At 43.3% G+C, this 12,342-nt stretch overlaps 1 protein-coding gene across 1 annotated transcript in view; it reads left to right on the top strand.

Moving 5' to 3' along the window:
• Positions 1–1,097: 1,097 nt before the first annotated feature.
• The window catches only part of LOC126262910 (mucin-5AC), a 321,105-nt gene continuing 309,860 nt past the window's right edge, over positions 1,098–12,342 (top strand). Inside the window, exon 1 of the mRNA XM_049959817.1 lies at positions 1,098–1,236. Coding sequence (XP_049815774.1) covers positions 1,120–1,236 — 117 coding nt within the window. The 5' untranslated portion in view covers positions 1,098–1,119. The remainder of the gene's footprint in view (positions 1,237–12,342) is intronic.

Below are 12,342 nucleotides of genomic sequence, written 5' to 3' on the forward strand. Positions count from 1 at the left end.
CTAGGGAAATGCAATCCGAAAACAAAGGAAGTAGGTTACAGTACGCTTGTTCGCCCACTGCTTGAATACTGCTCAGCAGTGTGGGATCCGTACAAGATAGGGTTGATAGAAGAGAGAGAGAAGATCCAACGGAGAGCAGCGCGCTTCGTTACAGGATCATTTAGTAATCGAGAAAGCGTTACGGAGATGATAGATAAACTCCAGTGGAAGACTCTGCAGGAGAGACGCTCAGTAGCTCGGTACGGGCTTTTGTTGAAGTTTCGAGAACATATCTACACCGAGGAGTCAAGCAGTATATTGCTCCCTCCTACGTATATCTCGCGAAGAGGCCATGGGGATAAAATCAGAGAGATTAGAGCCCACGCAGAGGCACACCGACAATCCTTTCCACGAACAATACGAGACTGGAATAGAAGGGAGAACCGATAGAGGTACTCAAGGTACCCTCCGCCACACACCGTCAGCTGGCTTGCGGAGTATGGATGTAGATGTAGATGTAGATGTAGATGTAGAAGATTAGTCCAGACATGTTACCATCAATGGCAGAAGCGCTGGAAAAAGTGTGTGCAATCAGAAGGTAACTACTTTGAAGGAGACAACACTAAACTTGACTAAAACGGTAAGCAACATTTTTTTTTCACTTCAGTCTCTTTACTTTACCGTCGCACCACGTATATCAACTTATACGGCGATTACTTTCGTTACTTTCGAAATAATAGTTTACTTGTTTACTGACTTTTTTCATTCTGCCTCCTTTTGATTTGACTGCCCTTTATAAAAAAAACAAAGTGGAAATGTAATTGTCCTTCAATGGTGACACAACATGCAAAATGAGGTGGTACAGAAACAATTCGACGTATCATATGCAAAGATGTTCCCGAAGTCTTATACTTGTGATTGTACAGCACCAACAGTGTACCTTCCCGGGCGTGGGCCACCGTTCCATCAGCGAGTAGCGTCGGCGGTGGGGGCTCGCGGCGGCGCGGTCTCTGCCGCTCACCGCTGACCCACATAGGACAGGTACTTATCCCAGAGAGCCGCGCGGCCGCAGGCTCAGTCCTACCACGGCCGCTCGCCAGTCAGGAAGGAAGGGGCTCCACTGTCAGACTGCACACCACGATGTCCCGCACACACGGGCTGTCCGCTATGCGCCGGCCGCTGCTGCCGCTACTGTTCCTGATCGTCTACTGTCTCACGTGCTCGGCGGGGAACACCGAGTTCGCCCAAGTTCCACAGGTAAGCAGCCACGAGGTCACATTGTTCTCCAGGAATTTTCTTGCCTGAAGATTCGTCCGAAAATAACGCGGTATCGTGTACACGCTACGTAACAATGGTTTCTCTGTGCGTTTTTCCAACATCGAGTACGTGTTCATGTGGAAGCATACTAAAGACATTCACAGGTGAAACTGAAAGGTCGTCCTCACAGAAAACAGTGAAAATTTCGTAGTTTGCTCAATGTGCCCACTTCTACATCAACACCTGTGCTCAACGTGTGGCATGTGAGAAAGGCTATTTTGTGTACCTGCAGTGTTCGTCGCCCATTCCTGTTCGATTCGTGTGTCGATAAACCTTTGTGGAAGGCCAAATTTGTTTACGCCTACCTTCATCATCATCCAATCATAATACAAACAACATGATTTATATTCAGAATTACACGGATCATGGAGAATCCTTAACAGAATTTGTTCACAACGGCAACCAATTTTTGGTAACGAATATTTCAAGAACTGCAATATCTTGGATGAGAAATGTATTTGAAGCATCCGTTAGTGAACTGTACCGTAACAGTGCGGCATGTCGGTGGCCCCTTCAATCAGTTTATATATATATATATATATATATATATATATATATATATATATATATATATATATATATATATATATATACGGACATTTTGAGCAATGCCTTAAATGAAACTTCCTGGCAGATTAAAACTGTGTGCCGCACCGAGACTCGAACTCGGGGCCTGTGAGGACGGGGCGTGAGTCGTGCTTGGGTAGCTCAGTTGGTAGAGCACTTGCCCGCGAAAGGCAAAGGTCCCGGGTTCGAGTCTCGGTCCGGCATACAGTTTTAATCTGCCAGGAAGTTTCATACCAGCGCACACTCCGCTGCAGAGTGAAAATCTCATTCTGGGAATGCCTTAAATATTTCTAACATGGACAGCAATCTGATTGGAAACAATAAACCCTAACCGATCTTAGTGACTGGCATCTGTCGATAAGATTGAGTTCATACACACTACCACGCGTTTGGGATCTACACAGTGTATCGAAATAGACGATACTCGTGTATCTCCTCTTTCCGTTAAAACAAGGATAAAATCAAATTAAACAACATGCCTCCGGAAAAAAAATCCAAGTTATGAGAGTGCCCTGCCCATTATGTGGCACGCTCTCCACTTGCTACACCTTACGGAAGGTTAACAAAATGTCACACAAAATATTGTAAAGTGAATACCTAAGGCTGAATGTAGATTGAAACACGCCGAATACAGCTAGGGTAGTGCATTCAGTCTCATCCATCCTTAACCGTCGCACCAAGAGCTGGAGGTGCCTATAACTTGGCAATTGGCGTGCCAAGCGTCCATTTGACTTTTTATGGCCAGCCTTCTGTTTCGTTTGATGCAACCCGCCACGAATTTCTGTTCTGTCCTAACTTCATCTCAGAGTAGTGCTGGCACTTAAACTCAGAGAAAGAAGACCTTTTTCCTTAGTGTTAGCTTAATGCTGATACTATCTTGTCTATCCGCCGATCAGGCTAGTGCGCTCTAAGGCATAATGGAGCACCCACATTAAAATGTATGAATTAAATACTTCTACTAAGTGTAAGCGCTCTGGTAGGTGACAGTGGTGACACATTCGACTCACACTCGGGAGGACAGGTTTGAGATCACTACACGGTCATCTGGATTCTGGTTTTCTGTTTTCCTAAATCATTTAAAACAAATCCTTGTACGATTTCTTTAAAAAGCATACGGCAGAATTTTTGAAACGTCTCTAGCGACCTCGTTATTGTCGGCTGGAAGTTAAGCTATAATTTCATTACTATAAATGGCATATAACACCGAAGTCAACGAGTTTTCCAAGAAACGCTCGTAACTCTTCATGTAAACTTGTTTAAAACTGCCAACGTAATTGACTGCCTCATAACTCTGAAAGTATTTCCAAACTTTTGTTTATACGGCCTCGCCTGCTTACTTTTGCGTGCAGACTCTGATCCCTTATAACTGAAGCATTAGCCATACTTCTTATACACCCTGTATATGCCACTGGGAGCAGACAGAGCATGTACTTCGACCATCTTTGTCGATGTATCAGCGGAAAATGTGACACCTCATATCTCACATAAAAATGGTTCTGAGCACTATGGGACTCAACTGCTGAGGTCATTAGTCCCCTAGAACTTAGAACTAGTTAAACCTAACTAACCTAAGGACATCACAAACACCCATGCCCGAGGTATCTCACATATCTCAGCTCAGTGTGGTAGTACTAATTTAGCGTACAGTGCCGTGGTGACTTCGAGGTCTAGTGCTAGTCAAAAGACCCGAAGCTTCTCAATTCGTTCCTCTGCCAGTTGTTTCGATCTCTCTGTCGGTTAACACGAACTTTGAGTATGGGGGTGGTTTGTGTAGGCTAAATATCCCAATTGATACTGTGCGTAATAGTGTACAGTAAATTACAAATTTTCTGTTATTGACTGCTTGTCTGAATTATCATTAAGTCTGAATAAGTGTATATTTGACCTGCAATAAGACACTGGTTTTTATACCAATCTTTAGGCAGGTTACTACTTGGTTTCTGTGTTTTACTGTTTCCACAGCTAATAGTGCACTTTACAACACATGTGTGGTGCAGGGTGAATTCTGTTTGCCGTTTTAACATAGTAAGGTGTAGGACGACTAAGGAAACACGACCGTCTCAGCATGCGTTGTCTCTTGTTTTTCCCATTTCGATTTCAAGTGAAAAATTGGATAAGAATGAAAAATTTTGTTATTATGTTTTCTAGAGTAATGCAATTGTTTTTCGTCTCCCAATCCATCCTCTAATATCAGAAGGAATTCTGTCATTAAGCAAATAGTTGTGCTGCGCCCAGTGAACTTAAGAATTAGTTTGACTTACATTCTAAAATTAGGTATTGTCTAAGTTAGTAGCTATCTCGAAATTAGAACCTATTCTACTTTCCTTCCGGTTCAAATTTGTGTGAATGCCTAAGGGACCAAACTGCTGAGGTCATCGGTACCTAGCCTTACGCGCTACTTAAACTAACTTATGCTAAGAACGACACACACACACATGCACGAGGGAGGACTCGAACCTCCGGCGGGAGGGGCCGCGCAGTCCGTGACATGACGCCTCAAGCCGCGCAGCCACTCCGCGCGGCTTCCTTTCGATAGCTGTAGAATAAGGCTTCCCCTATAGACCTCTGTGAACAATCAAAAACAAAAATTCTAAATGAATTAAAGCATAAAGTATGAACATTTGCCGGCCGGTGTGGCTATGCGGTTCTAGGCGCTTCAGTCTGGGACAGCTCGACTGCTACGGTCGCAGGTTCGAATACTGCCTTGGGCATGGATGTGTGTGATGTCCTTAGGTTATATGTTCAAGTAGTTCTAAGTTCTAGGGAACTGATGACCTCAGATGCTAAGTCCCGTAGTTCTCAGAGCCATTTGAACCATTTTTATGAACATTTCTCGAGTAAATAAACCTTCTACAAAGGTTAAAAGCAAAACGATCAAGTAAGCATTATTTATAGCTTCGTATTTTTAGCCTGCTCATATTCGTGGTAGAGTCCAGAGTCTTGTAAGCAACATAGTGACGCCGTCACTTACCGGGAACCGTTATACTGAAAACTTTCGGCATTTTTTTCAATACGTAGTACCGGTCTTGGTTAACGATCCATACCGTAACAGGCGAAGTGTGCGAAAACTGCTCGGATCAGGAAGTTTTCTTCACACAAAACCGGTCTTTCGCCGCTGCCGCAATCAATCAGCGTCTATGTTTGTCCTCCGTTTGCAAGGTCATATTTCTGAATGCGGTTTGTCATGAGTTCTGATGCTACGTACGTCATCACTTCGTGTTCAGGAGAAAAGACCGTTACGACCGCCAGTGGCCCGCCTACGTACCTTGTCCGTCAGCGAGTCAGACTGCAATGCGAAGGACCTGGAAGCAGTTCCCCACAGCGCCATACATTTTCCTTGATATAGGAACTAGAATAGGGTATACTTAACCTCTTGATGCCAACTGAACTACTTGAATGAGAAATAGCTGTTCCAAGGTGTGGGAAGCTAGCAGCAGCCGGGAGATCGGTGCACTGACCGCTTGTTCCTCCATACTGCACCCGAAAGACACCATAAGGCAGAACATGTGACATTGGCCGTTCAGCCTCACGTGGTCTTCGAGGTCTCATGGTGGCATTGTTGTATTTATTACATACAACTACCGTAAGAAACGAAACTATGACAGTTATCGTCTAGAACATGGATGGGCAACTGGTGACCAGCGGAAAAAGTTCGTGGGCGGAGAGAGGCGCTCACATTGTGCTCCGCCAGAACACATTTGTGTACATCTCCGCCGACGCTCGGCTCACCTCAGATATACAGCTCATGGCGCAGGCCAGTGAAAGTTTTGCATACTCCGCGCCTGTGCAGTGCCACTTCGCCGCCACCTGATCTGAATTACGAAGAGAAACATGTTACCAGTATGAGGGCGAAGTTATGGCCGTGTGCTCATCGGCGGGTAGAGAGTGGGGGCGACCGCTGTTTACTGGCGGCAACAGCTGATTACATTAAAAGGATGCGTAGAGACGTGTGGGAGAAATGTCACACGGGAGTTAAAGGGTCCTCATACATTTATTTTTACTATCAATACGTGAATATAACGACCGTCTGACGATGGGTATTGTTGTAATGTCTACTGTCTAATAGAAATATTGAACACTGTTGATGTCTACCAAAATATTCTCACCATTGTCAATATGTACCGAGGTTGGAAGGGCGAGTGTTATCCGTTTGGAAATCGATCCATTCTGTTGTCTGCGTTTTTCCTGTTTGGCTTCTGTATAATACAGCCGACAAATATTAAGTTCAAGGGATTACGACTTTTGAACTTTTTAATATGAGCAAAGCAATTTTGGCTTAATTTATTTAGTATTATTGAAACAACTCATGCCTATGGGATCGTTCAAACGCATTTTTGGACAAGTATTTAAAAATGCTAGCAAATATTGAATTTTGGTATGTTAATGTCCACTAACGTTCGTCCTCGGTGTGGCCAATGGCTTCTCGACTGCGGCTCCCTACGTCATTGCCATATTTTGTTTTTCTATTATTTTTCGCCGGCCGCTGAGGCCGAGCGATTCTAGGAGCTTCAGTCCGGAACCGCGCTGCTGCTGCGGTCGCAGGTTCGAATCCTGCCTTGTGCATGAATGTGTGTGATGTCCTTAGGTTAGTTAGGTTTAAGTAGTTCTAAGTCTAGGGGACTGATGACCTCAGATGTCAAGTCCCATAGTGCTTCGAGCCATTTGAACTATTTTATTAACCGGCCGGAGTGGCCGAGCGGTTCTAGGCGCTACAGTCCGGAACCGCGCGACCGCTACGGTTGCAGGTTCGAATCCTGCCTCGGGCATGGATGTGTGTGATGTCCTTAAGCTAGTTAGGTTTAAGTAGTTCTAAGTTCTAGGGGACTGATGACCACAGCAGTTAAGTCCCATAGTGCTCAGGGCCATATGAACCATATATATGAACTATTTTATTCTTTCTCGTATGAACATTAGTAAATAAGTCTTGTCCATTCTGCTCATATTAGAACATTACAACTGTTGAAATTACAAGGTAATTCATAATGAATTACCTGCAACTAGTTGCCTTTGTGCCAACGGCCTTGCCGCAGTGGTAACACCGGTTCCCGTCAGATCAATACTCGGATGGGTGACCATCCGGTCTGCCGAGCACTATTGGCAAGCGGGGTGCACTCAGCCCTTGTGAGGCAAACTGAGGAGCTACTTGATTGAGAAGTAGCGGCTCCGGTCTCGTAAACTGACAAACTGCCGGGGGAGCGGTGTGCTGACAACACTCCACTCCATATCCCCATCCCGTGATGCCTGTGGGCTGAGGATGACACGGCGGCCGTTCGGTCCCGTTGGGCCTTCCAAGGCCTGTTCGGACGTAGCTTAGTTTTAGTTAAGTTGCCTTTGTAGCTGTTTAATTTGCCATGATATTTCATGACACCTGGCACCCCATCTTCAGATGTTTACGTTTATTTGTGTGACGTAAACCTTTTTTCGTTACTAACGGCGTTGCAGAATTTTGCAACGGAACTTTAAAACAGCTACCGTAAAACTTAAGTATACAAAGAACGGAAATTTGGAAATTTGTGGTAAGATCTTATGGGACCAAACTGCTGAGGTCATCGGTCCCTAAGCTTACACACTACTTAATATAACTTAAAATAACTTACGCTAAGGACAACACGCAAACCCATGCCCGAGGGAGGACTCCAACCTCCGACGGAGGGTGTCGCGCGTATCGTGACAAGGCGCCCTAGACCTCGCGTACAAAGAATGTTCACGACGCGTATATACATGAAAAAGATCTAAAAATGTGAACAAAGAATGCCAGGCGTCTTGAAATATCATGGAAAATTAAACGTCTATTAAAGCATCTGGTTGCAGTTGTTGTTGTTGTTGTGGTCTTCAGTCCTGAGACTGGTTTGATGCAGCTCTCTCCATGCTACTCTATCCTATTCAAGCTTCTTCATCTCCCAGTACCTACTGCAACCTACATCCTTTCAAATCTGCTTAGTGTATTCATCTCTTGGTCTCCCTCCACGATTTTTACCCTCCATACTGCCCTCCAGTACTAAATTGGTGATCCCTTGATGCCTCAGAACATGTCCTACCAACCGATCCCTTCTTCTAGTCAAGTTGTGCCACAAACTCCTCTTCTCCCCAATTCTATTCAATACCTCGTCATTAGTTATGTGATCTACCCATCTAATCTTCAGCATTCTTCTGCAGCACCACATTTCGAAAGCTTCTATTCTCATCTTGTCTAAATTATTTACTGTCCATGTTTCACTTCCATACATGGCTACACTCCATACAAATACTTTCAGAAACGACTTCCTGACACTTAAATCTATACTTGATGTTAACAAATTTCTTTTCTTGAGAAACGCTTTCCTTGCCATTGCCAGTCTACATTTTATATCCTCTCTACTTCGACCATCATCAGTTATTTTGCTCCCCAAATAGCAAAACTCCTTTGCTACTTTAAGTGTCTCATTTCCTAATCTAATTCCCTCAGCATCACCCGACTTAATTCGATTACATTCTATTATCCTCGTTTTGCTGGTTGCAATTAATTCATTATAAATTGCCTTTAGTTCTAACAGTTCTAGTGTTCTAATACGTCTACAACGGACAAGTCTTTATTAACGTTAATATGAGAATGAACAGAAAAACAAAATACGACAAGTAATTAGAAGTAACTTTGATATTTTTGGGCACTGGGAGGTCGTTCGTGTGTTCGTAGATAGTAACACATTAAATTTCATACTCTATTAGGAAGCATTTATGAATATTTATCCAAAAATACTTTTGGTGACTGGACATACAAATTCCACTGTTGATTTTAAAAAGTTTAAAAGACCCTAAATGTGTTTTGACGCATATTTTTTTGGAGTGATTTGTCGGGAAAGGGGCGTTATTCCTATCGGTACGTTACCCAATAAACATTAACGTCCCGGACGTTATAGTTATGCGCTAGGAGTGAAGCTGTCGCGTCACGCGACGAGGCGGCCCATGAGCTCAAATAAATATGTTAATCAGGTCCGAGGGTCAACAAACGGTTGGCTGGGGCTGAACTAGCACGTGTAGCAAATGATATTCGATATTTTCTCGCTTTGTCCCCGGTTTCGTTTCAAACTAATTAAAATAGCACACATCTATTTTTAATATATTTCGAAATTGTTTCCATCGTTTGTAATACATGGAAACTGTTCACTAGCGAAAATTAATTAACAGTGATATTTTAATTTATATTACCCGCATCCAGTGTTCAACGTACCGTCAGTTCTCAAGGGAAAAAGTAAATTCTGAACCACTTCAATCACATGTTAGCCCCTGTCGGCCAGTGTAAGTCGCTGGCTGCCTGTACAGGTAAGTTTTCAAAAAAGATCAGAAAGTACGAGTCCCGCAATTGATGTTACAATTTATGTTTGGCACTAACTTTAATTTGTGGCCGTGGTGACCTAGAGAGTAGAGTCCTTGTTCCAGTCCCTCCAGAAAGGCCCCAGGGGCCATCCGTCTGCTACGAAGTGAGTATTGGGGGTCTCTCCCGGGGATAAAAGGAGTCTGGGGAAGTGGGACCGCCACCCACCCCTCTTAGTGCCGCGGCGAAGTAAGGCTGCACTCTATCTGTAGTTCATCCAGTAATCTGGTCACGAGCTTGTGCGACACAATTGGCTCCTTAATTTCAGTCTGATTCATCTATGTAATATGTAAAAAAGGTTGATTCTTGGTCCGGATTCCACATTAAACTAGGCCCACTTGAATGGTTTCGAGAACCGTTTTACATATCGGAGGGAGCCAACAGGACAGCGGCTACAATAGTGATGTTAAAATTATTGTATTTCTGGTGGCTTTACTAATTACTGGATAAACTACAAAGACAAATTAGGAAGCAAGTAGTAAATAACTAATTAATACTAAACGATTTACAGATTCTTAACTCAATGGTGCATTCCATTGCATGGAGAGGCACTGACTATACTAACGGACTACAAAAAGTAAGCATGTCGTCCCATCATTAGACCACTGTGCAACAGGAATGGCGGATTGGCAGAAGGGAGTAAATGTTCAGAGTTTCCCTCAGACACAGTTCTGTCCTGATACGGTTAATGGACTCATCAAGTGTAGGAGTGAACTGGCGCGACATCTGGAAATGTAGTCCGTAGTTTTAGGCCATAGTTTAAGTACGTAGGGAAAATATGATTCTTGTGGGCAAAACGTCTAAATTGTGCACAGATTCACTTTGAAATTCCGGCGACGACACTGGTGCTGATTCCGCATTTAACATTTGACGATGACGCTATGGCTGCACTACATTAGGACTTTGTTTTTATGAAACAGATCTGATGATGGTCATTAAAGACCGAAACCGGTAATCTGTTAAACAGAAAAGATTGCGACCATAGACGTAAATTAAAGGAAACTTATATGGATTAAATACAATATTGCGTCCAGTCGCAGTGAGATGGTGCCAACAATTGACCAAGGCCGCACAGACGGGGTAACGCCGACCGCGGAGGAATGTCGTCCTCATCACCCACAAACGCCATTGTCCAAGCAGCTGAACAACTGGTTCGCAGCAATCGCAGGTTCTCGAACGACGACGATGTTCACACAGCGGTTCTCGAATGACACTATGACCAAGGACAGGATTTCTGTCGTTGCGGGATCGAATGATTGGCAGAACGTTCCGGCCGTTGTTTACAGAGACTTGGTAACTACACTGAAATAGTGTTGTGTAGCTGCGAAACTTTGAACTATAGTGCGGAATTCAGTAAAAGCTACTTGACCTGCCGTAATGATGTGTAACTTACTTTCTGAAGTCCCCTCACAGGTTCATCTTCATCCTGAAAAACATGGAAGTGACTCCAATGATTCATTACCTAGTACCATATGTAAGGGGACTAAGAAAACCTGTTGAAAGGAATGGATAGCATACTAAGCACATACTACGGCTTAAGAGTAAGAAAAGCTTAGACGAAATTCTCAAGAGTAGTAAAAAGGAGAATAACGATTTTCTAAAAATCGAAATTGGAAACGGCACGTTACCGGAAGAAATAGAAGAACTCTCCTATCAAGGAAGTAGAACTACACCGAAGAGCCGAAACAAGGACATCACAAGCAGAGCGGCACAGTAAAAGTAAGATTTATTCGGTAAGAGATCTACAGATACCAGATACTGATAGGGAAATGAAACACCGAAAGTGTACGTTCGGAGCACAGAACAGAAATGCGGATCATCGCAAATCCGGAGAAGAAAACAGTAGACTCGTTTGAAATATGTGATGTTATAAATTAAGTGTATACAGAAATAAGACGCTTAGAAGGGACACGTTAGAGTGACGACTGCTACGCCTTGCGGGAATGGTTAACTTGGCGACTGAAGGAATAGTAGAGGACAAAAAAGGTAAGGATAGCCAATGACTAAAACATTCAAAACAGAAGTGTAGGAAATGTTGTGCACCAGTGACGCAATGATACAGGGATTAGAGCAAGATTCGGTGGACAGCACCAAAACTAACTAAAGGTTGATGATTTTTAAGGGAAGGTCAGAAGCGCACAGTAACTACATTTCCGATTCACGTCAGTGCCACAATTTCTAGCATCATTTCAACAAAAATCTATCGGGATCTTTTACGCAGGTTAAAGTATCAATGCCAAAATTTTCAGCTCACCGCGGCCCCTTGTTTTATTCTTGAAAGGGTCATCGAATACTTGCATCTTAAGAGAAAGGATTTGAGAAACGACAGATCTTCCCGAGGCAGGTCTAGAAAGCTAACAGACAGTATGCGAAAGAAAATGCTTCCATATCTTTTGAGACATGATAGAGTACATCCAAACAAAACTACTTAAAAATAGGCCAGTAACGTCTCGTCATTTCGGTAGACTCCGGAGGCTGTTGTTGTTTAGTTACAAATGTAACTAGATTTTATACTAGTTGCCTGCTTTTAAGGGACCTTGTGGCGACTGTTTTTTTTTCTATTCATAATCTATGGTGACACCTTAAGATCATGTGTCTCTAATTTAAGCAAGTTTCCTACAGGTCAAACAAAACGAAGAATTTTTTTTGGTCAAATATCACAGGGTGGCCTATTCTCAGTAGATGCACTTTCTTCTTGCTGAAGGTAATTGTTTTAATACTGTATCGGTAGCAAAAAGTACTCGTCATTGTGACTGTTAGCGCCGATATTACAATTTATCAGGTACTTATAAATCTATATATACACACCTACACCCCGCGATCTTCTTTGTGGCGTGTAGAGGAGGGTACTTCTAGTATCTTTTCCCCCATCCCTGTTCCATTCACGAATGTTACTTGCGAAGAACGGCTGACGATGTTTCTCCCTAAGATCGCTAATTTCTCTTATTTTCTACTCGTGATCATTTCGGAAGACGTACGTGGAAGGAAGTAAGATGTTGCTGCACTCTTCTTACAACATACACAATCGTAGTTTCAACAGTAATCGTCTCCATGATTCGCAACGCCACTTTTGTAGCGACCGCCACAGTTGTTTGTTGAGCCTCTACGTAACGCTTTCGCGCCAACTA

Source organism: Schistocerca nitens, chromosome 6 (genome assembly GCF_023898315.1).
Source record: "Schistocerca nitens isolate TAMUIC-IGC-003100 chromosome 6, iqSchNite1.1, whole genome shotgun sequence".
Classification (NCBI taxonomy): Eukaryota; Metazoa; Arthropoda; class Insecta; order Orthoptera; family Acrididae; genus Schistocerca; species Schistocerca nitens.